General features: G+C 51.2%; 8 protein-coding genes across 13 annotated transcripts; 3 read left to right on the plus strand and 5 right to left on the minus strand.

Annotated features, from left to right (window-relative positions):
* Window positions 1-400: 400 nt before the first annotated feature.
* On the minus strand, window positions 401-3,569 carry PV06_00633 (uncharacterized protein). Its single transcript, XM_016401152.1, has 2 exons — window positions 1,409-3,569; window positions 401-1,322 (listed from the first exon to the last, which is right to left on the minus strand). The coding sequence occupies exons 1-2, from the start codon at window positions 2,252-2,254 to the stop codon at window positions 633-635; spliced, it is 1,536 nt and encodes a 511-aa protein (XP_016268205.1). The 5' UTR covers window positions 2,255-3,569; the 3' UTR covers window positions 401-632.
* Window positions 3,570-3,934: 365 nt separating this feature from the next.
* PV06_00634 (uncharacterized protein) lies at window positions 3,935-5,092 on the plus strand. Its single transcript, XM_016401153.1, has 3 exons — window positions 3,935-4,218; window positions 4,282-4,352; window positions 4,430-5,092. The coding sequence occupies exons 1-3, from the start codon at window positions 4,081-4,083 to the stop codon at window positions 4,734-4,736; spliced, it is 516 nt and encodes a 171-aa protein (XP_016268206.1). The 5' UTR covers window positions 3,935-4,080; the 3' UTR covers window positions 4,737-5,092.
* On the minus strand, window positions 4,846-8,175 carry PV06_00635 (the record flags this gene model as incomplete). Of its 5 annotated transcripts, XM_016401154.1 has the most annotated exons (6): window positions 7,927-8,175; window positions 7,829-7,869; window positions 7,426-7,761; window positions 7,041-7,368; window positions 6,890-6,966; window positions 4,846-6,814 (listed from the first exon to the last, which is right to left on the minus strand). In XM_016401154.1, exons 4-6 carry the CDS (start codon window positions 7,311-7,313, stop codon window positions 5,236-5,238), a joined length of 1,929 nt encoding a protein of 642 aa, XP_016268207.1. In that variant the 5' UTR covers window positions 7,314-7,368; window positions 7,426-7,761; window positions 7,829-7,869; window positions 7,927-8,175. The 5 variants fall into 5 exon arrangements, with proteins under 5 accessions (XP_016268207.1, XP_016268210.1, XP_016268211.1 ...); XM_016401157.1 differs by having other exon boundaries at window positions 5,236-6,814; window positions 7,041-7,761; XM_016401158.1 differs by having other exon boundaries at window positions 5,236-6,814; window positions 7,041-7,582; window positions 7,661-7,761; window positions 7,829-8,175.
* Window positions 8,176-8,350: 175 nt separating this feature from the next.
* PV06_00636 (uncharacterized protein) lies at window positions 8,351-9,824 on the plus strand. The gene has a single exon (XM_016401159.1). It carries the CDS (start codon window positions 8,576-8,578, stop codon window positions 9,722-9,724), a length of 1,149 nt encoding a protein of 382 aa, XP_016268212.1. The 5' UTR covers window positions 8,351-8,575; the 3' UTR covers window positions 9,725-9,824.
* On the minus strand, window positions 9,678-11,179 carry PV06_00637 (uncharacterized protein). Its single transcript, XM_016401160.1, has 2 exons — window positions 10,802-11,179; window positions 9,678-10,743 (listed from the first exon to the last, which is right to left on the minus strand). The coding sequence occupies exons 1-2, from the start codon at window positions 10,812-10,814 to the stop codon at window positions 10,076-10,078; spliced, it is 681 nt and encodes a 226-aa protein (XP_016268213.1). The 5' UTR covers window positions 10,815-11,179; the 3' UTR covers window positions 9,678-10,075.
* A 140-nt stretch (window positions 11,180-11,319) lies between these two features.
* On the minus strand, window positions 11,320-12,796 carry PV06_00638 (uncharacterized protein). Its single transcript, XM_016401161.1, has 2 exons — window positions 12,646-12,796; window positions 11,320-12,589 (listed from the first exon to the last, which is right to left on the minus strand). Exon 2 carries the CDS (start codon window positions 12,412-12,414, stop codon window positions 11,380-11,382), a length of 1,035 nt encoding a protein of 344 aa, XP_016268214.1. The 5' UTR covers window positions 12,415-12,589; window positions 12,646-12,796; the 3' UTR covers window positions 11,320-11,379.
* A 106-nt stretch (window positions 12,797-12,902) lies between these two features.
* On the plus strand, window positions 12,903-16,381 carry PV06_00639. 2 transcript variants are annotated; one of them, XM_016401162.1, is made up of 3 exons: window positions 12,903-14,073; window positions 14,187-15,390; window positions 15,441-16,381. In XM_016401162.1, exons 1-3 carry the CDS (start codon window positions 13,883-13,885, stop codon window positions 15,876-15,878), a joined length of 1,833 nt encoding a protein of 610 aa, XP_016268215.1. In that variant the 5' UTR covers window positions 12,903-13,882; the 3' UTR covers window positions 15,879-16,381. The 2 variants fall into 2 exon arrangements, with proteins under 2 accessions (XP_016268215.1, XP_016268216.1); XM_016401163.1 differs by having other exon boundaries at window positions 14,250-15,390.
* On the minus strand, window positions 16,244-17,880 carry PV06_00640 (uncharacterized protein). Its single transcript, XM_016401164.1, has 2 exons — window positions 16,774-17,880; window positions 16,244-16,640 (listed from the first exon to the last, which is right to left on the minus strand). Exons 1-2 carry the CDS (start codon window positions 17,778-17,780, stop codon window positions 16,511-16,513), a joined length of 1,137 nt encoding a protein of 378 aa, XP_016268217.1. The 5' UTR covers window positions 17,781-17,880; the 3' UTR covers window positions 16,244-16,510.
* Between the last annotated feature and the right edge of the window lie 2,372 nt (window positions 17,881-20,252).

The following is a 20,252-nucleotide window of genomic DNA, read 5'->3' on the forward strand; positions in this document are numbered from 1 at the left end:
AAAGGAAGAAAGAAAGATTGTGGGACATGAACTACGCCGTGCTAGTATAGGTATTTTGACTTTGGTAGTACTTTATAGCTTGTAGACTAATACTACAGTACTCATTTGTCCACCCTGGAACGGGGAAGATCGGGGAAAGGGGGAAGACCGGGGAATCTTGACCGGGAGGACTTGACCGAGTGGGGGGAAGGGGGTCGGCATCAAGGTTCGGTAAGGTTGAGTACCTAAGTAGGTAGTCACGAGTGCTCAGAGGAACCTACAAGGGCGCGGGTGTGGTGGCACGAAGAAGAGAAAGATCGTCGTCGTCGTCGTCGAAAACCTCATTCTTGTTTTCCATTCCCGTAGACTCGGTAGACAAGGTAAACATCCTCACTCAACAAACAACCGTGCAATGTTAAAGTACGTAGAATTGATACATCTGATTGTCATTATTGGCTTGAGAGTCTTTCAAGTTCTCAGCTCACATACGAGGCAACACTTCTAAATTTACCTCAATTGGATTACTTTTACTTCGTCCTGCGTACTGCGAACTGTCTCTCACCCACCCACACACCCACACACACCCTACCCCCCTATCCACCCACACACACTCTCTCTGTCTCCCCCTATCTCGGACAACGCACGCTCTCTATCTATTTCCCACCAGCAGTGACCTTGACCACAGTAGAGTTCATCGTACCACCATTGTCTGACCTTACCGCTTCAACTTGGATCACCCCGTACTTTTGATCGAGGTGAGCTGGAGTTTCGAAGCCGGACCTCTGCACGGACGTCACCTTCGCGATCGACGACTCGTTGGCCCCGGCGTAGACGTTCCAGGACTCCACATCGGTGGCGCCGTTCCAGCTCATGTACACGGTGGTGGCGTTCCCGGCGGTGTTGGAGAAGGCCACCGCCACGGGCGGGTGGGCCGGTTTGGGGCTCCAGGGGGCCTTGTAGGCTCTGTACGACGACACGTCGTACGAATCGCCAAACTGGAAAGTCATGGTGATGTTGTTCTGAGCGTCGAACTCCTCGGCGACGGGCCAGGCTCCATGGCCGGTGAGGACGTGGCCATTCGCGAGGGTCTGGTAACTTCCCTGGGAGACGGCGAATATGGGATCGTTGGGGTTGCGCATGGTCCGATTGACGGTGACCAGCTTGGTGTTCATGTCGATGTCCAAGGCAAGAGCCCTGGTGACGGTGTTGTTGTCAAACTCGGTGTTGCCGTTGTCGTGCATGGTGATGGTCACCTTGTCGGCGTCTTGATGGAGAATGCGAGCGTCGTGTTGGTAGCAGAAGTGGGTGTTCGCCCCGAGTCTGAAGTCACCTCCGTCCATTCCCTGCAAGAGAACATTAGCCCAAGCTGTACTGTGTGTTTCTGGAGGTCTTGTTCTCTGCTATATACAAAAGGAGAAGCAAAACTTACCGAAAGCCTCCAGATCACGTTACCCTGAGGTCCGATCAGGAAGATGCTGCAAAGCAGGCGAACCGAGATGAGGTAGTTGGAGCCATACTTGGCCACCGAGTTCATGTGGAAGTAGCCCCACGGTTCCTCGAAGGAAGTTCCGTTCCCGGAGATCGAGGTCGTCAGGGGTAGAACGCTGTCGTCCAGCGGAATTTCAGAGCTATGGTTCAGGGCACTCCATGAGAAGAGAACCTTGTTGGTGGCGACGTCGATCTCGTAGAACTGGCCGTCGATGACGTATCCGTGCCCCGGGCCGCCGACGGAGGACATGTTCGCCGTGGTGATGTTCACCGCGATGACCAACATTGATCCGTCGGTGGTCATTTGGCTCTCATGGACATCGACGTAGGACGAGTATTTCGTGTGGTCGAAGGTCTGGAAGTTCGGGGGTTGAAGTGTGACGTTCTTGATCAAGGTGTAGGTGTCGTCGAACATGTTGACTTGACCCCAGCCTAGTCCTTCCGGGTTGGTGGTACCGATCCAGGTCGTCAAGACCGTCTTGTTCTGGTAGGTCTGCGGTCTCAGCGGCCCGAACGAGATCTCTGTACTGTACCAGACCAGATCCCCATCGTCCGTCAGGATCATTGGTGTGATCCATGGCGCGGTCCTGTTGAGGACGTTTATGAACATGTAACCTGGCTCAGTCTGGCCGTACTTGGTGGACTGCACCACAGGAATCTGCATGGTACTGGGCACCGTGTAGAACGACCTCCTGGTCCCGAGGGCCTGAGGTTTCTGTTGAGCGTCGACTAGGCATGATAGCAAGAGGGTCTGTGCAAGCAACAAGGCGCTTGCAAGTCGAGCCATGGTCGGTATCCAACGAAAGATGATTTTTGGCTTGGAAATGTGTTTACAGACCTACCTGCTTCCCGCCCTGCGCGAGATCGGACATTGCTTCAGTACTTATAGTTCTATTCGAACTTGGGACCCAGCAGCAAACCACAGCACATACGTAATTGCAAGGGATGCAAATATGCCCTCGCCCTCTGCTAGACTTGGGGTGGAACTAGCGGGGGTGGGGCCTGGTTGGGGAAATTGTACTCGACGAACAGACTCTCTCTCGCGGTCGATACTATTGTTGTTGAGAGCTCGTATAGACTTCAGGGCAGATGTTGGAATTCTGGAGATATTGCCGTGGGGTATAGTTCGGATTGAAATATAGCGTCCCGCATTTCGAACATTGCGGAGAATAGAAGGTGTTACGAAAACAAGCCATGACTCAAGTGGCTGTTTGGAGTAGGAAAATATGGGGTATAGATGTAGTAAAAAGTATACTGTAGTCAACCGTGCCGAATCCCGTCAATTGTGCCGGGAATCAGTGGTGGGACATCCAGTACAGATTCGCACCGCTCGGGAGTTGCAGGCGGTCTTCTTGAAGCTTCAAACTGATCATCCGACCAGGAAAAAGATGAATTACCGAGCTCTTTCGGAGACTCTGTCGGAAGACGCACAGTGCCTGCTGTTAAACCATGACTAGGAAAGTCGGCAGTGGGTGACCTCAAGAACGGCAGTGAGTTCGATTGGCGCGATGGAAGAAATATCTGCCTGCTCCAAGCAGAGAAAACAAGGTGTCTTCCACCCTCGGTATTCGAGGCGGTAGTCAGAGGATCGCCAGAGCAGTGTCCAGGAACAGCGATCGTGAAAATCAAACCAAGTGATCTGTGGAACTTCAGCCTCGGGCCCACGTCCACGTCAGACCAACCTGTCCCTGGCCATGATCACTTTGGAGGGCTGTCAACTGGCGAAAGACCCTTGTCCATCACGTTAAAATGTCGGTAAGTAGCTAGTTAGAATATTGTAGCATTGTTTTTGATATACGCGAGAATACTCAGGGCATTTGTACCTTTGATATGCATGTCGGAAGCGGTAATCGTTGCGAAGTTTTTCTCTTGGCTTACCGTACGCCCCGTCAAAGAGGACAATTATTAGGTTATCATGAGCTCTTCGAGAAAACAAAATTGACCGAGGTCCAAGGTCTGATGAAGAGATGATTAGAATGAAAGGATGTTTTCCATGTTTTCCGAATGTCCATCGAATATGTATGTGGTCAACGTGCAAACAAGAATTTGCCCGCATCCTTGGCTAGTCAGATCCAGATTGCGTGACATTGCTGACCACATACTACTTCGCTTACTCGAACATCGATCTGGGGAAGTAGATTTCGCGGTTCATGATCATGAGAAATCAAGAGACAAGTCAGATATTGCGCCCATAACCTCGTTTTAGGACCATGATGGTCTCTGACGAGGGTTTGAAGGTGGTTTCTTCGTCGGAATGGAATGAAGCCAAGGCGAGGAGGAGATTTACAGTTATCCGGACTCTCCAGTACGAGTACGAGGGCGCTTCAGTCTTAGTCAGCAATATGATTTGGTGAATCATAAATACCAAAAACGAAGAGAGCTTCGGTGACGCAATTACTCTCTGTGAAACTAGTGACGAATGACGAGAGAACCTGGTGACCTGCGACCTGCGCCACACCACAATCCACTCTCATCCCAAACCTCATTGCCTCACATTTACCCGTATCTTGCTTTCCCTCTCAAGATAAGAGATCTCATTCCAGATCTAGTCGATATCAGCGAACTTTTTGCACGTGTGGTCGACAGTCTACTCGTACGCCGTCTCTCGACACCATGAAGGTCTCAGCTGTCATCCTGTCCTTCCTCACCGCCAGTGTCGCCTCGTCGAGATCTCTCTTCACCGTCGGCGGCAAGCAAAATGCCCTCGTCGATGAGCCTGAAAACCCCGTCCCCGGCAAGAACCCATTGAACGTAAGCTCCTAGTCGACCTTTTGATCTCGAGACAGAAAACAACTGACCACCTATGCTCAATAGTTCTGCGCCGATCCAAAGGGCTATATTCTCGAAATTGACTACGTTCATCTCTCGCCCAACCCCCCCGTACCGTACGTCACCCCCAATCTTCACCATCTTGTTGCCTACCTTGTCGTTTGAGCTTCTACTAACATCTGGGACCTCACAGAGGAGAGAAATTGACCATCACTGCAAACGGAACTTTCCACAAAGACATCGAGCCCGGCGCCACGGTTTTCCTCCAAGTCAAGTACGGCCTCATCACCCTGATCAAACAAGAAGCCGACCTGTGTGACAACTTGCCTCAAATCGACATGTCCTGCCCGATCGAAGAGGGTGTCCTGACGTTGAAGAAAGAAGTCGATATCCCCAAGCAGGTACCACCTGGAAAGTATACTGTTCTGGCCGATGTCAATACCGTCGATAAGGAAAAGATCACTTGTATGGAGAGCACCGTGTTCTTCTCGAGACAGTAGTTGGGTTTGGTCTGGAGGAGCCAAACTCTCGGACAACATTGGTCGACCAGGGAAGGTGGATGGGGCGAGTTTTCCATACACCGATCGAATATGGCATATATCATTTCGTCGTTTGCTAGGCGTTTCCGGCACCTGGGTTATTTGCTGGGAGCTTTTCGGGTCTCTACCCCTCATAAGCAGTAACGTTTAGCCAGTGAGATGTTCTGCGTCTTCAGGATTAATAATGATTGACTATGCAGCCCATACAAGGAGGCTTTGCAAAGACACGCCAAAAGATTTCCTGTCCTTGACCTTCTCATCTAGCATTTCTTTATGTGATTACCTCGTGTACGAGTGCTGTCCACCCATGAATTGCAATTTGAAAAGGAGTGTCACCCCAGAAAAGCACCACCCTTTGTCGTTCAACTTCATAACGGTGTGCGCTTCAATCAACTAGGTGATTAACTGCTTTAAAGCTACGGGTTTCGTGCCCAAGGTAGATAGAGGGCTCTCCCGACTCTCACAACTTCGCCTTCAACGAACCGTTGTTGTCGTTCTTACCGTCCTCCTTGATCATGTCGGCCGCCTTCTCGGCGACGGCGTACACGGTGGCGCAGATGTTTCCCGACACGTTGTTGGGGAAGATGGACGCGTCGGCTACGCGGAGGTTCCGGACGCCCCTGACCCGCAGCCTCTGATCGACCGTGTCCCCCATGGCGCAGGTGCCGCAGCTGTGGTACTCGCCCATGCAGAACTCGCGGACGGCGGCGCGGCGCTCGCCGGCGGTGTCGAGGGAGGGAACGACCTGGGGAGGGGGGCCTATGCGCCGGCCCAGCTTGCCCCGCAGCCCAGGCGAGCGTCGCGCCATGGTCTCGACGAACTTGAGCCCGGCGGCGAGGACGGCCACGTCGGCCGGGTGGGCGAGGTAGTTAGGGTTGACTTCGGGGTGCCGGGTCGGGTCGGACGACTTGATGTGGACATGGCCCCGGGACACGGGGTACTGGAGGCTGACGCCCAGACTCATGCCGTTGGGGGCGGCCGTTCCAGGGTCCGCGGGCGGCGGAGGAGCCATGAGCTTGCTCTGGTCGCCCGCGCCATCGGCCAGGTTGACGGTGGCGTTGAGGAAGATGAGCTGGAGGTTGGCGGACCTAGAGTCCTTGACGTGAGCCGCGACCTGGGCCCATTGTTTCTTCTGGAAGTCGGTAGCCGGCTCGGCCGACTCGATGGACCGGATAATCTCGTCGAGTTCGCCGGGCTCGAGCACCGTCGAGGCGGGAAAGTACCCTTGGACGGACTGGACGGCGGTCAGGGGCCCGCCCTGTTCCTCGACGAGTTGTTTCTGCGCCGCCGCCATCACCTCGGGGATGAACATGGCGTCGCCTGACATGTTGCCGGGAGTGAGTTGATACGTCACTGCGGAACCGACGTGGTCTTGGTAGTTCGTCCCGACCGAGGGCAGCGGGACGAGACACTCAACGCCTGCTGCACGGAGGATCTTCGGGTCGCCGATCCCGCTGAGCTCGAGAATCTGGGGTGAGTTAATGGCGCCACCGGTCACGATGACTTCGCGAGTGGCCACGACGGTGTGCCGGGCGCCGCTTTTGTCTCGGAATTCGACGCCCCTCGCCACGGTGTTGGTGTTGTCGAGGAGCACCCGGCAGACGAGGGACTCGGTGATGAGTTTGAGATTCGGACGTTGCGCGTTTGGTCGGAAGTAGCCCCCTGCAGCGTAGGAGCGTCTGCCCTTGTCAGGACCCGTGCGGCGTGTGACGGTCCCGAGGGTATTGTAGAAGCCCATGTGGTCGCCCGACCAAGGATCGGTTGGTTTCTTGGTGACTCCCGCAGCTTGCTCGGCGGCTTGGATGACATCGTCTTCTATCGGTAGGCGAAAGTCGTTGAAGGAAGTGTGAATGGGTCCCGAAGTGCCGTGGTTTTCGGCGACGCAGGGCATGCATGTTCGGTCGGCGGTGACGCGCTCGTCCACGGGTTCGATCGTCTGATGTTTGCGCATGTAATGCTTCATGTTGGAGGAAGACCAGGACGGGTCATTGACAAGTTTGGCCCAGCCGTCGTAATCTTCATCTGACCCGCGTACGTACCTGGTTTTCACACGTAGTCAGAAAATTTAGGCAAGCGAGAGACAGAGGCACAATAGAGTAGTCTTGGTCACATACATCATGTAATTGATACCGCTGGAGCCACCGAGCAATTTTCCTCGCGGAACATGGTGGACTTTATTCTTGTTTCCTGCCTACCGTTGAGCAGTCAGCGCGGGCGCCCGCGCCCTCGAACCTTATGAGCAAGAGTCGATGAATGATTGATTACCTGAGGGGTGGTGCGGAAAGACCAGTCATATTCAGGATTGTTGAGCATCTCTAGGAGCGCAGCGGGAGTGTCGACGAGAGGGTTCCCAAGATGATTCGAGCCCGCTTCTATCACACCGACAGTGACATTTGGGTCCTCGGTCAAACGAGCGGCAATAGTCAGACCAGCAGTGCCACCACCGCAAATGATGTAGTCGTACTGTCTTTGCACGAACTCATTGACGGTGACATGAGCGGGGAGTCGAGATACCTTCGAGCCATTCCCGCCGTCCATGACTATGGTATAGCGGTACGAGTGACTGGAAATCCCAGTTCCTAGTGGTGGAGAGCTGAAAGTGGACTTTAGAGAGTAGTTTCGTATATCTTCACACTCATCAAAGCTTCACCTTTGCGTAGAGTTGCGGTGTCCGGTCAGGTCTCTTTTGCTCGATATGGCGGCCTCTGGGGAGGGCCTCTGGAAGATTAGCAGCAACAAAGCTCAGTTGATACAGATTGACAGTATATCTGTCTTCAATTTCAAGAGCGTTCCTTAGAAGTAACTGTCTGCTCAGAGACGATGATCAGGACAGGCACCACGGACAACGTTCAGTGGATGGAGAGGGGAAAAGACATCAGAGGTACATTGACGGTACTGGGTCGACATTATTCACAGTCTTGTCCGTAAACCTCCACTACACAACTGTTTAGCTGCATCATAGCTCCTCCAGGTGGTCGACGTGGTCCTATTGGAGACGGTGGACGATATCAGACCAATGCAAGACAACACATAGAGGGGGACCAGAAGCTGACCAATACGGACTGTTGAACTCATGCTTCACACCGAGGCCGGTCTGTTCGGATGGTTACCTTGGGATTGCACTAGGCAATTATGCTGGCAAAAAGCCTACAATAAATATATCGCATCTCATTGCGGGAAAAAAGCAGACGTGTTGGATCAGAGTAATGAATTGGCCTGGCTTGAGAAGGTCAAGAGGATGTTCTGGTTAGAAGTAACAATATCCTGGCAAGTAGGGGATGATAGCGAGCCTGGAACACGACGACGCATAAGATGCATAAAGCGGATAGCTATTGGAATCCTGTCCGAGGAATACCAAATCGATAGCGGGAGAATTGTCCCAGATGACACTTTTGAATCTTTCAAACTGGAATCTGAAGAAGTAAGACGAGGTGTTTGGAAGTATCGCGGTATCTTAGAAATTGCGTGATTCCGCGCGACCTGCTCGAAAGGGCGATTTGATGCCTGGACGGAGCGTCGTATGAAGCCTTAAGTTGCCTGAGTATTCAAAACGACACACACCTGCGTTAAACATCCTGAAAGAATGACATCTCCATGAAATAAATCACTAAAGTAAAGCGAAACCTCGGAGCATTTGCCTAGAGATTAACAACTCTTCGAATGGTAGCGAAATACCCGTAGGATGGCTTCATCGTGAGGTCGCACAGTGAAACCTACTGAACACCGGGACGGTTCACCATCAAATATCACGCGGAGTATTTGAGACCCTTCTCTTCACATTTACATCTCATACGACAAGCATGGCTGCTGCGATCCATCTACCTCTTCACCTACGCAGTGACCGTGAGGTTCACGTGGTCATCTCGATCCTGTCCGGCCAGAGGAAAGCCCAGCAATACTACGACGAGACGCTCAAACCTTTCCTGGACGACCGCGAGATCAAGCACAGCACTCATACGACCAAGTCAGCCAAAACCATCTCCGAGCTGACAACGAGTTTGTTCCTGCCAAATGCTGTCAAGGGAGTCAAACAGACCATCATCCTCCTTTCGGGGGACGGGGGCGTCGTGGACATTGTGGACACCCTCACCTCTGTACTGAACCGAAGCAGCAATGACCCCCGACTACCGTCGGTGTTTATCAAGCCGGTGATTGCCCTCGTACCCATGGGCACGGCCAACGCGCTGGCCTGGAGTTCAAGGGTCGCTGGGGACCCGCTGAATACCATGTTGACGAGCAGTCCTCCAAAGTCACTGCCGACCTTTCAAGCTCGGTTCAGCCCGGGCGCCAGACTAGTGGTTGACGAGGGACGAGGCCGAGACGCTCTGGCGGCAGCAGCAGCAGCCTCGGAAGACGACGACGACGACGACCACGAGAGTATCATGTACGGCGCGGTTGTGTTCAGCTGGGGCCTACACGCGAGCCTTGTGGGGTTGAGTGACACCACAGAGTACCGCAGACACGGTCTACAGAGGTTTCGCATGGCCGCCGAGCAGCTCCTCAAGGACGACCACAAGTACAGAGGAAAGGTGAAATGGAGGAAAGCGGATGATGGGAGTGGAGAGTGGAAAGACCTGGGCGCTGGGCTCGAACACTCTTATGTGCTTGCTTCACTGGTCTCGAACCTCGAGGAAACGTTTCAGATTTCCCCGGCGACGAAGCCGGTCGATGGTACACTGCATCTGGTACACATCGGCCCTGAACCTGCCTCGGAAATCATGCGCATCTTGGGGATGGCGTACCAGTCTGGTCAGCACGTCACCGACCCCAAGGTCACGTACGAGGATATCGAGGGTCTGAGGATCGAGTTCGATGAAGACGACGAACAATGGAGGCTGATCTGTGTCGACGGCAAGATCATCGCCCCGGCTAAAGGCGGATGGGTCGAGATGACCAAGATCCCGGCCTCAGGTGTTGATGGACGGCGAGTGGTCGAGCTTGTTTGTTAGAACTTCAAGCCTGGCTTCCACGGGCTGGCAACGATGCTCATGATAAACAGGCAATATGTCAACTTGAAGAATGTGCTCATAAGAAAAGCTACTCAATCAGGTCCGAAACTCCGACCCTGTGTTTTCTCATCCAACGCGTACAAAGTTCGCTCTCAAGCCCCAAATTTCGTGCTGTAATCGACATTAATCTGAATAATCCAGTTCTTTCGCATGCAAGCCAAACAGAAGCCCACCCTGCCTGATGGTTGAAGTCGGGCGCAATGCGTTTTCGACTGGATCTGGAGTACAACTCGCTTTGCCTCTTGCGGAAATACCTAGCTTTTCATCATCTTCACCCCGTGGCCACCCAACTCATGACATGTTTTCTCGGAAAACACTCTTCCTCGTACTAATCGGACTAGTATTTCCGTCTCCACTTCCCTGAGTATCCAAACTTGCGTTGCCCTTGGTGTGTCCTCGACTATCTCCTTCTGGCCTGGGGCTCACACTCCTCAAGCTGGGTGCCTCGTGCTGATCACCGAAAGGGTCGAGACCGCCGGGTCGCGAACTTGCCCGACCTCTGTCCGCTCCATCCGAATAACCTCGTCCATATGGCTCGTTCTGCAGACCAGGAGTTGGCGCCAGTCCAAGTTCTTGTTCTTCGTAGCCACTATAACCAGGACCAGGTGCGTAGGGGTCTTCGCTGCCAACGCGGGTATCCCAAGCGTCGTCCTCGACTCCACGACCTCGCCTGGCACCGGCGTATCCGGCCTCCCTGTCGCCAGCCTCCTCATACGCTCCGCGCGCAGTGCGACGGTTGCCTAGCTTGGAGATTTGGTCACGGATCCATTCGAGAGGTCCGGCGTGGCGAGGTGCAGGGTAATTCGATGAGCCTTGCGTCTTCATAAAGGGGACATATGTCTTCCATGATTTTAGAGACGGCGCAGGCAGGCCCTGTTTGCGCGCTGTCCACTGGGTATAGCCAACCCATCCACCGACAGCGAAAATCACGAGGAGGAATAGTAGGAGAAAGAAGAGTCCTGTTAGAGTGAGTGTCAGTGAATGCGACATGAACCTCACAGAAGAGAACCAACGCACCCCAACCACCCATTGTGAGATCGCACTACTTGGTTGTCCCTTTGCACAGTATTCCAAAGGTTGAAGGATGCTGGCGCCTTGAGGAGGAGATTGTCGCAGATTTCCAAACGGTTGACCAAAGCTGCGGATGTTACTGAGGTCACTCTTAGGTCATCATTGCCTTTCTAAGGAGGCACTATGCGATCTGTCTGTGGACGGGATGTTGGAATAATCGAGGTTGGTTCAAAGGAGTGATGAAGACTGCTTGGAGGTTATGTTTTGGCGACAGCAGAGGTTCGTTCTGCCTGTCGAGTAGTCTGATTGTAGTAGTGCCCGATGAGGCCGGTGGTCAATGGAGTGGACGGCCTACGACTCGTAGCGATGGCTGGTGAGACTTGGTCAGGAACAGACGTCAGTGTCAGACCAGGGAAACTTTAGTGAGCTGTCAGCGCTACACATGGCAACTAAACCGGGAATCGGCACTACCAGAAGTTAAGCCTTGTGCAGCCTTGTCCGAGACGAGCGAGTACAAGAGGGTTGAAAAATTGAATTCATGTAGCTTTGTTAGGTGTGGCGCTTGATCTTAGCTTCTTCTTGTACTATAATACAACAACCTGGGGCTTGTTATAAAGCTTCTCAGAAGTTTGATATGTCAGTGCGCCGTTGACCATGTAACCTCCATTGCGAGCTCCGCCCCAAAGCCTTGTCCAGAGCAAACCCTGCATATCAACGGCGAGCATTCGAAGCCCTCGCATAAAGAGTGGAAGGTGGAATAGTTCAGCAAGCGGCAACCGATGGCTGGCGGGCTGACCAGCAGGTTTGTTATATGCAGCTGCCAGGAACTCTTCGTAGTATTTCTGGCCCTCGTCCCACCACACTGCCTCTTTTCCATAACCCGAATGGACGTGGCCAAAGGCTTGAAGTGTGGGCTTTACACGCCAGGCCTCTTTTAACTCGTATTCATCACCCATGCCGCCACTTTCTGGGAGGTCGAGATGCCATTTGGGAGGGTTGTGCGTAACTAGTATGTCGACATCGTCAGGGACGGTATCTGTCCAAGCATCTTGACCTCTGATGTATTGGAATGCAAACTCTTTCCCACCACACTTTGGTATTTGAGGAGCCCCATAGACTTTCAACCGTCGATCATCTGGAAATGGGAGGGTAACAGCTGAATGCTGGAGATAGATGATCTTACCCCAGTCGAGTTTGCGGCGGGAATTGCGTCTGTCATGAGCACTGCGACTGCGTTCGTCGAGGAAGCTATCGTGATTGCCGGCTACGACGACAATGTGTCGGAATCCGTCTGAGGATCCGTACCAGGGTTTCTGCAGTGTCTTGAGCCAGTCGATAGATTGCTGGATGGAGGCGAGGGTGCCCGTATTCGTCAGGTCGCCAGAGTGAATGAGGAGGTCACCCTTTGGGAGGGCATAAGGAGGAATCTTGGAGTGTGTGTCGGAAATGCATACCACTCGTATTGGAACGCGGTTTTTAGGAGGAACATATGGAGGTCCGCGCAAGTAAACGAGGAGGTGGTGAAAGACGGTGAAGCAGGTGGTTAGTGGGTGGAAGATGAGCTGGTAGAGGAACGATGGAGGGGCAAAAGGTGAATCTGGCGGCGAGAAAAGACCCATGGCTCAAGTTAGTTGTCTTTCAGACAACCTGAACATTCCTGGTGTCTCCTCGAGGGAGTGAGGTGCATTAATCACAGAAAAGAAGCTGGAAATTGAGGACTCATGTTTTTCGATGGTGTGAATTCGGCTGGGTGCAAGAAAATTACTTTGGAGCTTGAACAAGCAGATGCACACACTGGCCGTATTCGTTTCATCAGACTTTACTTTGGTTCGAGCGAAGATAGACCTTACCAGGCACAACAATCCTTTGAGATGAATGAAGCCATTAGTTTCATGCATACCTACGGTAGCTTGTAGGTAGTATCCTCAGTAACTCTTCCGTGGGAAATCCGAGTCTTGCTTGGGATGTCGCAAGTGGCGCCTTTCTGTCGCTATGTCATCATTTTCCAAGGAGCCAACACAAAGCACTGACTTGTAGATAGAGCGCAACGCTTGATGGTAAAGCCGGATGTGATGGGAAACAGAGTTGGATCAATGTCACATCGATGGTTCTTGTTGGGACTTGTGGTGTTTTGAATCTATTCGATAGTACAGACAGTAGCAACTGCTCTCCTCCATGAGCCTCTATCTCCATCTTGTCCATTTTGGATTTTGAGATACATCACCATTGCAATCGTCCAAAAAAACCCCACCATTGATTAATCACATCCCAGTCTGATTCCAATAACCTGTCAAACCGAGTCCAGTATTGATATCACTGTCGCCCTCACTCACCTTTCTCTGTCCTCCATCGATCTCGCGGCGGCCTTCTGCCATTTCGCTCTCTCGAATCACCCTGCGCCCGCCTTTTTAGACCCTCTCAATACCATCCGTTCAACTCCGTCCTGCTCGGATCGCTATACACAGTTTCAGATATCCAGACCTTGGAACATTCAGCCTCCAACCTCAAGTCGATCACAAATTCTTCATGTCCTCGATCTACTAGCCGCCGCCCGCATGGTTGGGTATCCTCTTTGGCCCGCGAATCACATCCTTTATCCCGATACACGCTGCGCACAATCCTTTCACTGGAAGACTTAGAAAAGCCGCCGCCACCGAAGCGCAGCCGGCAGACTTCTGTCCCTCCTTGGTGTCAACCATAGATTTAGGTGCATAGCGGCAAGAGAAAGGAGTAAACAGAGGGAACGTCAGCATTCTTATAACAAGAGTCACTCGTGGTAGTGCTGTGGTCCGAAGCCCGATCAGATCGCATCCCACCGCCCAAGGTCCACTCATCGTCGTCAGCGACGGTGCCAGCCCAAGACTGCCACTTGGTGCCCATCTATCTGCGGCCACTACTAGGCCCTAAACGCGCCAGGCCAGCTGCGCTCATTGCGGCTGCCCGCCCCGAGTCTATTCACTTTCCCAATTCTAATTCAGATCATTACAATCCTTCACAATTTCACACCGATCGCAAGCTGGCCCTGCAAAGGGACCAGTCTCTGTCCACCCCAACACACTGTTGGCCGCGAACGCAGCTGTGTACGCCATGATGAACGGTACTGACATCAAAAACGCCGTTCTCAATCCTGCGAAGAAAGTTGCGACCACTGCAGCGCTCGCTGCAAACAACAGTAACGGCCAGAAGAAACGACGGAAAGGGGACAATCTCAAGCCCATAATCACCACTGAGAACGCGTCCTCTTCTCTTCACGAGAGCCCCACTCAGGTCGAAGCAGAGTAAGTCTGATTGATTGTCCTGTTTTTGCGCTGCGCCCGTATCTTCCATTTCTTGCATGGATCGCTTCCAAGCCTTGCGTCACTCGGCCTCCAAACTGATTGTCCTCCCTCAGAACCATGATTTCTCCTCTACCACACAGCAAAGTCTCATCAAACAATAACTCACAATCTCACAGATCACCCTCATCATCCACGTCCGAGGAGGACCCCGCCGAAACCACGGCCGACGAAGAGGATTCAGAAGACTACTGCAAGGGTGGTTACCATCCTGTGCATGTAGGGGAGACATACAACAATGGTAGATATGTTGTGGTGCGAAAACTTGGATGGGGTCATTTTTCAACCGTCTGGCTTTCAAGAGATACAACCACTGGTAAACATGTCGCCTTAAAAGTCGTCAGATCGGCTGCGCATTACACAGAGACCGCTATCGATGAAATCAAACTTCTAAATAAGGTCAATCAGGCCAACCCTAGCCATCCTGGTCGCCGATACGTCGTCAGCCTTCTCGACTCCTTCGAACACAAGGGCCCGAACGGCGTGCATGTATGCATGGTTTTTGAAGTCTTGGGAGAGAACTTGCTCGGTCTGATTAAGAGATGGAACCATCGTGGAATCCCGATGCCCTTGGTCAAACAAATCACCAAACAGGTCTTGCTGGGTCTGGATTATTTACATCGCGAATGTGGTATTATTCATACCGACCTGAAGCCAGAAAACGTCTTGATTGAGATCGGCGATGTCGAACAGATCGTCAAGGCTTTTGTAAAGGATGAAAAGGATTCTACAAAAGACGACAACCGGAACGGCCGCAGACGAAGGCGAACTCTGATCACTGGTAGCCAACCTCTACCCAGCCCATTGAATGCGAGCTTTACGAATTTAGATAAATTAGGCAACACGCACCATCACCAAGCGAGCAGCCTGAATCAAGTCATCAACGATTCGGTTGCCAACAAGTCAACAGAGGGGTTGTCAATGATCGAGCAACTGAAGCTAAGGTCGCAAGACGGGAAGGACAGCGAAGAGTCATCCAAGACCAGGGAAGGGACAGCCGATCCACTTGAGAAGGACCTGGCCGGTGTTTCGCTTGACAATAAGAAAATTAGCGATGCGGAGAAAGTGTTGAAGGCCGCAAAGAATGAAGACGAGCCAGCAAGCGAGATAATTTCGGTTAAGATAGCGGATCTGGGGAACGCCTGCTGGGTCAATCATCACTTCACGAATGACATTCAAACGAGGCAGTATCGGTCACCGGAGGTGATACTGGGTGCGAAATGGGGTGCGAGTACAGATGTGTGGAGTATGGCATGCATGGTAAGTACCAAAGTCGAAACTACGAAGACTCTATATTGACGATTCTAAAGGTGTTTGAGTTGATCACTGGTGATTACTTATTCGACCCTCAATCCGGTACAAAGTACGGGAAAGACGACGATCATATTGCACAGATCATCGAGCTTCTCGGGCCATTCCCCAAGTCCCTGTGTCTCTCTGGCAAATGGTCACAGGAGATCTTTAGCCGCAAAGGGGAACTCCGTAACATCCACCGCTTACGACACTGGGCCTTACCTGACGTGCTTCGAGAAAAGTATCACTTCTCAGTGGAAGATTCCAAAAAGATCAGCGAGTTTTTGTTACCGATGCTCCAGTTGCCGCCAGAAGCACGAGCGAATGCTGGTGGCATGGCGAATTCTGAATTCATGCAAGGCACAAAGGGAATGGAGACTGTAACTGTTGATGTTACGGTGGGTAGCAAAGGTGACGGCATTGATGGTTGGGCAACGGAGATCAAGAAACGATGATATGTGTGAAGGTATTTGGTCACGCTTTTTTTGGGCCAGGTTCTTGTGAATGAATGATAAGAGTCTGTCCTGGAACACTGGGCAAAATGCAATCTTTGTCATTCAAATACCAGGTACAGACACATATGGAATAGAATGACTTTGATGAAACGTTTGGACATGTCGTTATGTTATGTTGTGTTCTACCGCGTGCTGTCACCTTGAATACGTCTACGTTATGGGTCGGTGTGTTGTTAGGTGTTTGGTATTGGATGGCGATCTCGATGTGGTTTGCTTTGTGATGGGACCCTGGAGTCGACAGATTGAGACTTAATGAATGACTTGTTGGCCTACTATGCAGCAAGAGGGCGGACATGATGAAACATGATTACAACAGTAAGATACCTAGGTATCTATGCCTACCTAGATGGTAATTTGAGTATGGAATCTTCGTTCGACACTTTTAGATCTCCGCTGCACTCGATCCAGTCTCGATTGAACTCCAAAATCCATTCCATACCTATCTAGACAGGTATACATGTTGCCGTCTGTCGGGCCTCGGGCAATTGACACCGTCCTCGGGACTGAATCCTCCCGAGAGCATGATCGATACTTGGTTGGGTCATTTTCTCTTGCCTGAGTATCATGATCTCTCAAGACTGATGCTTCAAAGAGGCAACGATGTCTTCGAGGTTTACAACAGACTCGAGTTCCTTGGCTGTCTCTTTCCAAATGACGTCTGTCATCGTCTTTCCTTCGGGACTATAGTACCAACGAGAGAGGCTAGACAGACTGTCAGTTACGGATTATATGAATTGATTCATTACGGAGTACGTTGAATGTTTAGAAAAAGTGATGAAAGGGGGGAAGAGGGAAGGGAGGGAAAAAACTGAAAAGAGACAGACGTAGAACTCACGGTGCGATCTTGCCATTCATCATGAAACATCCGTGACTTTCTTTCCCGTATCCCAAAACCGCGGAGACGTAGGTCGAAGCGGCCCTGTCTAGTGGTCGACCCGCCACGCCATTAAACACCTTGACCGCGAGGGCCAGGGCACCCTTGGCGTCTCGGGCCAGGTTCGTGTTTTTCGTCAAGCCCGGGTCGACCATGTTGATGATGACATCGTCGGGGTCGACCATTCCACAAAGCCTGACGGTGGCTAGTTGGTTGAGGAGCTTGGAGACGCCGTAACGTTCTTGCGGGTCGTAGGTTTTGGGGTCGTCGAATGAAGGGAGAAGTGGCCGGGAGTCCTTGTTGGGGAACTTGGCCAGGTGTGCCGTCACCGAGTTGACGATAGTGAGGGTCGCAGGAATACCAGACCCGGGCCCCCGGGAGTCGTCACGTACTGTCTTCTTCTTCCGGAGCGTGGGTAGGAGGAGTGTGCTCAAGAGGAACGTCCCAATGTGGTTGACTTGAATGGTCTGTTCGTGGCCCGTCGCTTTCGTCGTGGTGTACGTGACGGGTGCGACGCCGGCGTTCAGGATGACAAAGTCAATGCGTGGAAGATCCGTCTCCGTCGCGACTCTGCGCGCAAAGGCTTGGATCGAGTCGTAGGATTCCATGTCGAGGTCCCACACGTCGATCCTGGCCGACGGGTTGACGGAGCGCAGTTTACTGGCGGCCGCTTCGCCGCGGGCAATCGAACGGACCCCCATTATCAAGCGGGACAGACCCAGTGAGAGGAGCTGGCTCGACGCTTCGTGGCCGAGCCCCGTGTTGCTCCCCGTGATGATGCCACATAACCCCTCGACGTCGGGGTATCGTGACTTGCTCGGAAGTTCGATCTTGGTCCGGAATTGGTTGCGGAAGAAGATGGGGAAGAAGTTGTCCGGAAAGGGATCCATGTCCTTGGAAGGGATGATCTTGGTCGAGCTCTTGTCATTCTGGCTCGTGCGGTGGTGGTGTTGGTTCTGGGACGACATCCTTTTAAAATCTATGGAGTGAAAAGTTGCTGAAAAAGTCGGAATCTTTTTGAGGTTTGGACGGTTTGTGTATATACTAGTCCGTGCCGTTGTAAGGGGGTGAGAGAGGGACCATCAAGTACCTTTTGGCGTTACAATGCGCAGTACCCTAACCTTTTAAACATCTCAAGGGGCACCCGCCGCACCGGACCTCAGGAGCTTAAGTTGAACTCCGGAGGATACGCCATCTCCGAGAGTATGCAGTTTCATTGCATAGATCCCGTTCATCTTGTTAGATTCTCGGTGATTAGTGATATGTGCGAGAGTGGTATTGCAATACCTTGTGAGACAACAACAGAGACAGACATGTCGAGGATTGAGATATTGTGCTTTGCAAAATTCCGTAAAAACCTTATTTTTTTGCAAGTTGTATGAAATCTGCACACCGCCATATGGCCTGTATCAACAAACTCATCCTGCAGCCGCAATAGCCCTAGATAGCACTGTAATTTACTGCAATATATCGTAACTACATACAAACATGATGTCGAATCGTACAAGGCGCACAATAACTCCATCCCGTCGACTCCAGGAGTCATTGGCCTCTCAATCACTCCGCGAGACCCTTGTTACTCGCAACGCTCGCATGAAGCGCAAAAGCAACAGCGATAGCCTTGCAACAAGGGCTAATAGGGCAAGTTCAAAGCGTCGCGCTGTGTCTCTAAGCCCTCGTCCCTCTCGAACGGCTAGTCCTGACCTGCCAGAGTCATCAGAGTCGCCAGAGTTGCCGCCGAGACTAAGTATTGAGGAGGACATTATGTCGTAAGCATAGGAAGCGTTAAATCTTCTTAATGAGGATGATAAAGTCTCGTCTATATCTAGTAATGCTAGAGAAAACGATAAAGAGAAGGGGGAGACATTAATGCAAGCCCCTCTGTCGGCGTAACCTGGTTATCAATCAAATACTTCGCCGCATACCGCGGAGAATGACTTAAGCCTAACTAATACGGACTCTATTGAATTAGTATTTAAGATTAATAAACTTTTCTATGATATCGCCATAGAAATCTTTATTAAGAAGGTTAAGATCCTTAGTACGGAAGTATTATGTCGGGGTTTTAATATTGTCAACACACTCCTTAAGTATAAAGGTTAACTTAAGTATCAATATAACGACTACAATCGAAAGACTCATGAATTATGTCTCCCTATCTTCGGGGGCGAGTTCACAATTAAACAAGGTAATAAAAAGCTTTATTCCTTGACTATAAAGACTTAGGAACACTTTGAGAAGGCCTATCAAAAGTGGTGGGAGCTTCATCATGCTCGAAAAGATGGCCGTAAAAGTAGGACTAAACTTAGTGCGCATTTGGCACTAGTATACTCGATTGTTGAGAAGCCAAAACGACGTCAACTAACTAGTTAACATGGCTCATTTAGTGAGGACGTTTTGACATCGTCATTATCTCATGATAATGTCTCCTTAAGCCGTCATCTTGACTTAACCTAAACACGTCGCTATCGCAAGGAAAAGGCTAGGAATAAAAGGTTAAAGGGTAAGGTAATCTTCGCAACATAACAACAGCGAGAAGAAAAATAACTCCAGGCACAAAAAGAGGCCGCCGTCGGAGTAAGCTTCCTTGATATCTCAAAGAGACATTATTGCAAGTTAAAGAATTGCAAGAATTACTCTCGTCTATACGTTGATCATGGAGGACAGCATTTTCCTCTATTCACGCCATTAGTTTAGCGTTAAAGCGATATGATTGCAAAGAAGGCTCCTAGTGTGACGGCTGACCAGGTGCCAGACGCGATCATGGTGGCCCTTCTCTCAGAACGGAACAGGAACGAGAAACGCTATAATGCTATGCATTAACCTCCGCCTATTTACCCGCCAAACTATATACATCCGTTCGTGCTTAATATTGGAGGAATCTCGTTGACGAGTTACCTGGCATAACCTCCCGCACACATCTATCAACCTCCGCTGTTGACAGCCGCCGCTGCTGCCGCCGTCACTAGGCCTCGATTAAGCCCTCCACAACGAGAGAGTGACGATAATCAGAACATGTAGGAGTACTTTAATTAGCTAGCGACTAAATATCCTATTCATGCGTCCAAGTTACTAGAGATTAAGCTCTCTGTTGCGGATCATAGATGGGGCTTCTCTAATCTACGAATATATACAGATAAACATTGAAAGGCTATGACTGTTCCGGCTGGTTTTGTGACTAAAATCCGCAATAACCTCAAGGAATTTGCGCGTTTAGCTATAACAAGTGGAGACAGTTTTAATGATAGTATAAATGGACGTCCGGTAAGTGTTATATCGTCAGGGAATAGCAGTTAATGAGGGCTTATTACATAACTCGGTGTGGTGTTAGAATTATTTTGCGTGTTACTATCTCACACTATATCTATTATGGCATATGGCTTAGCTAATTATAGTTAGCGTGATCACGTGGTAGCTATATTTGCATAACCTTAAGAATA

The sequence above is a fragment of the Exophiala oligosperma genome (assembly GCF_000835515.1).
Source record: "Exophiala oligosperma strain CBS 72588 unplaced genomic scaffold supercont1.1, whole genome shotgun sequence".
Taxonomy (NCBI): Eukaryota; Fungi; Ascomycota; class Eurotiomycetes; order Chaetothyriales; family Herpotrichiellaceae; genus Exophiala; species Exophiala oligosperma.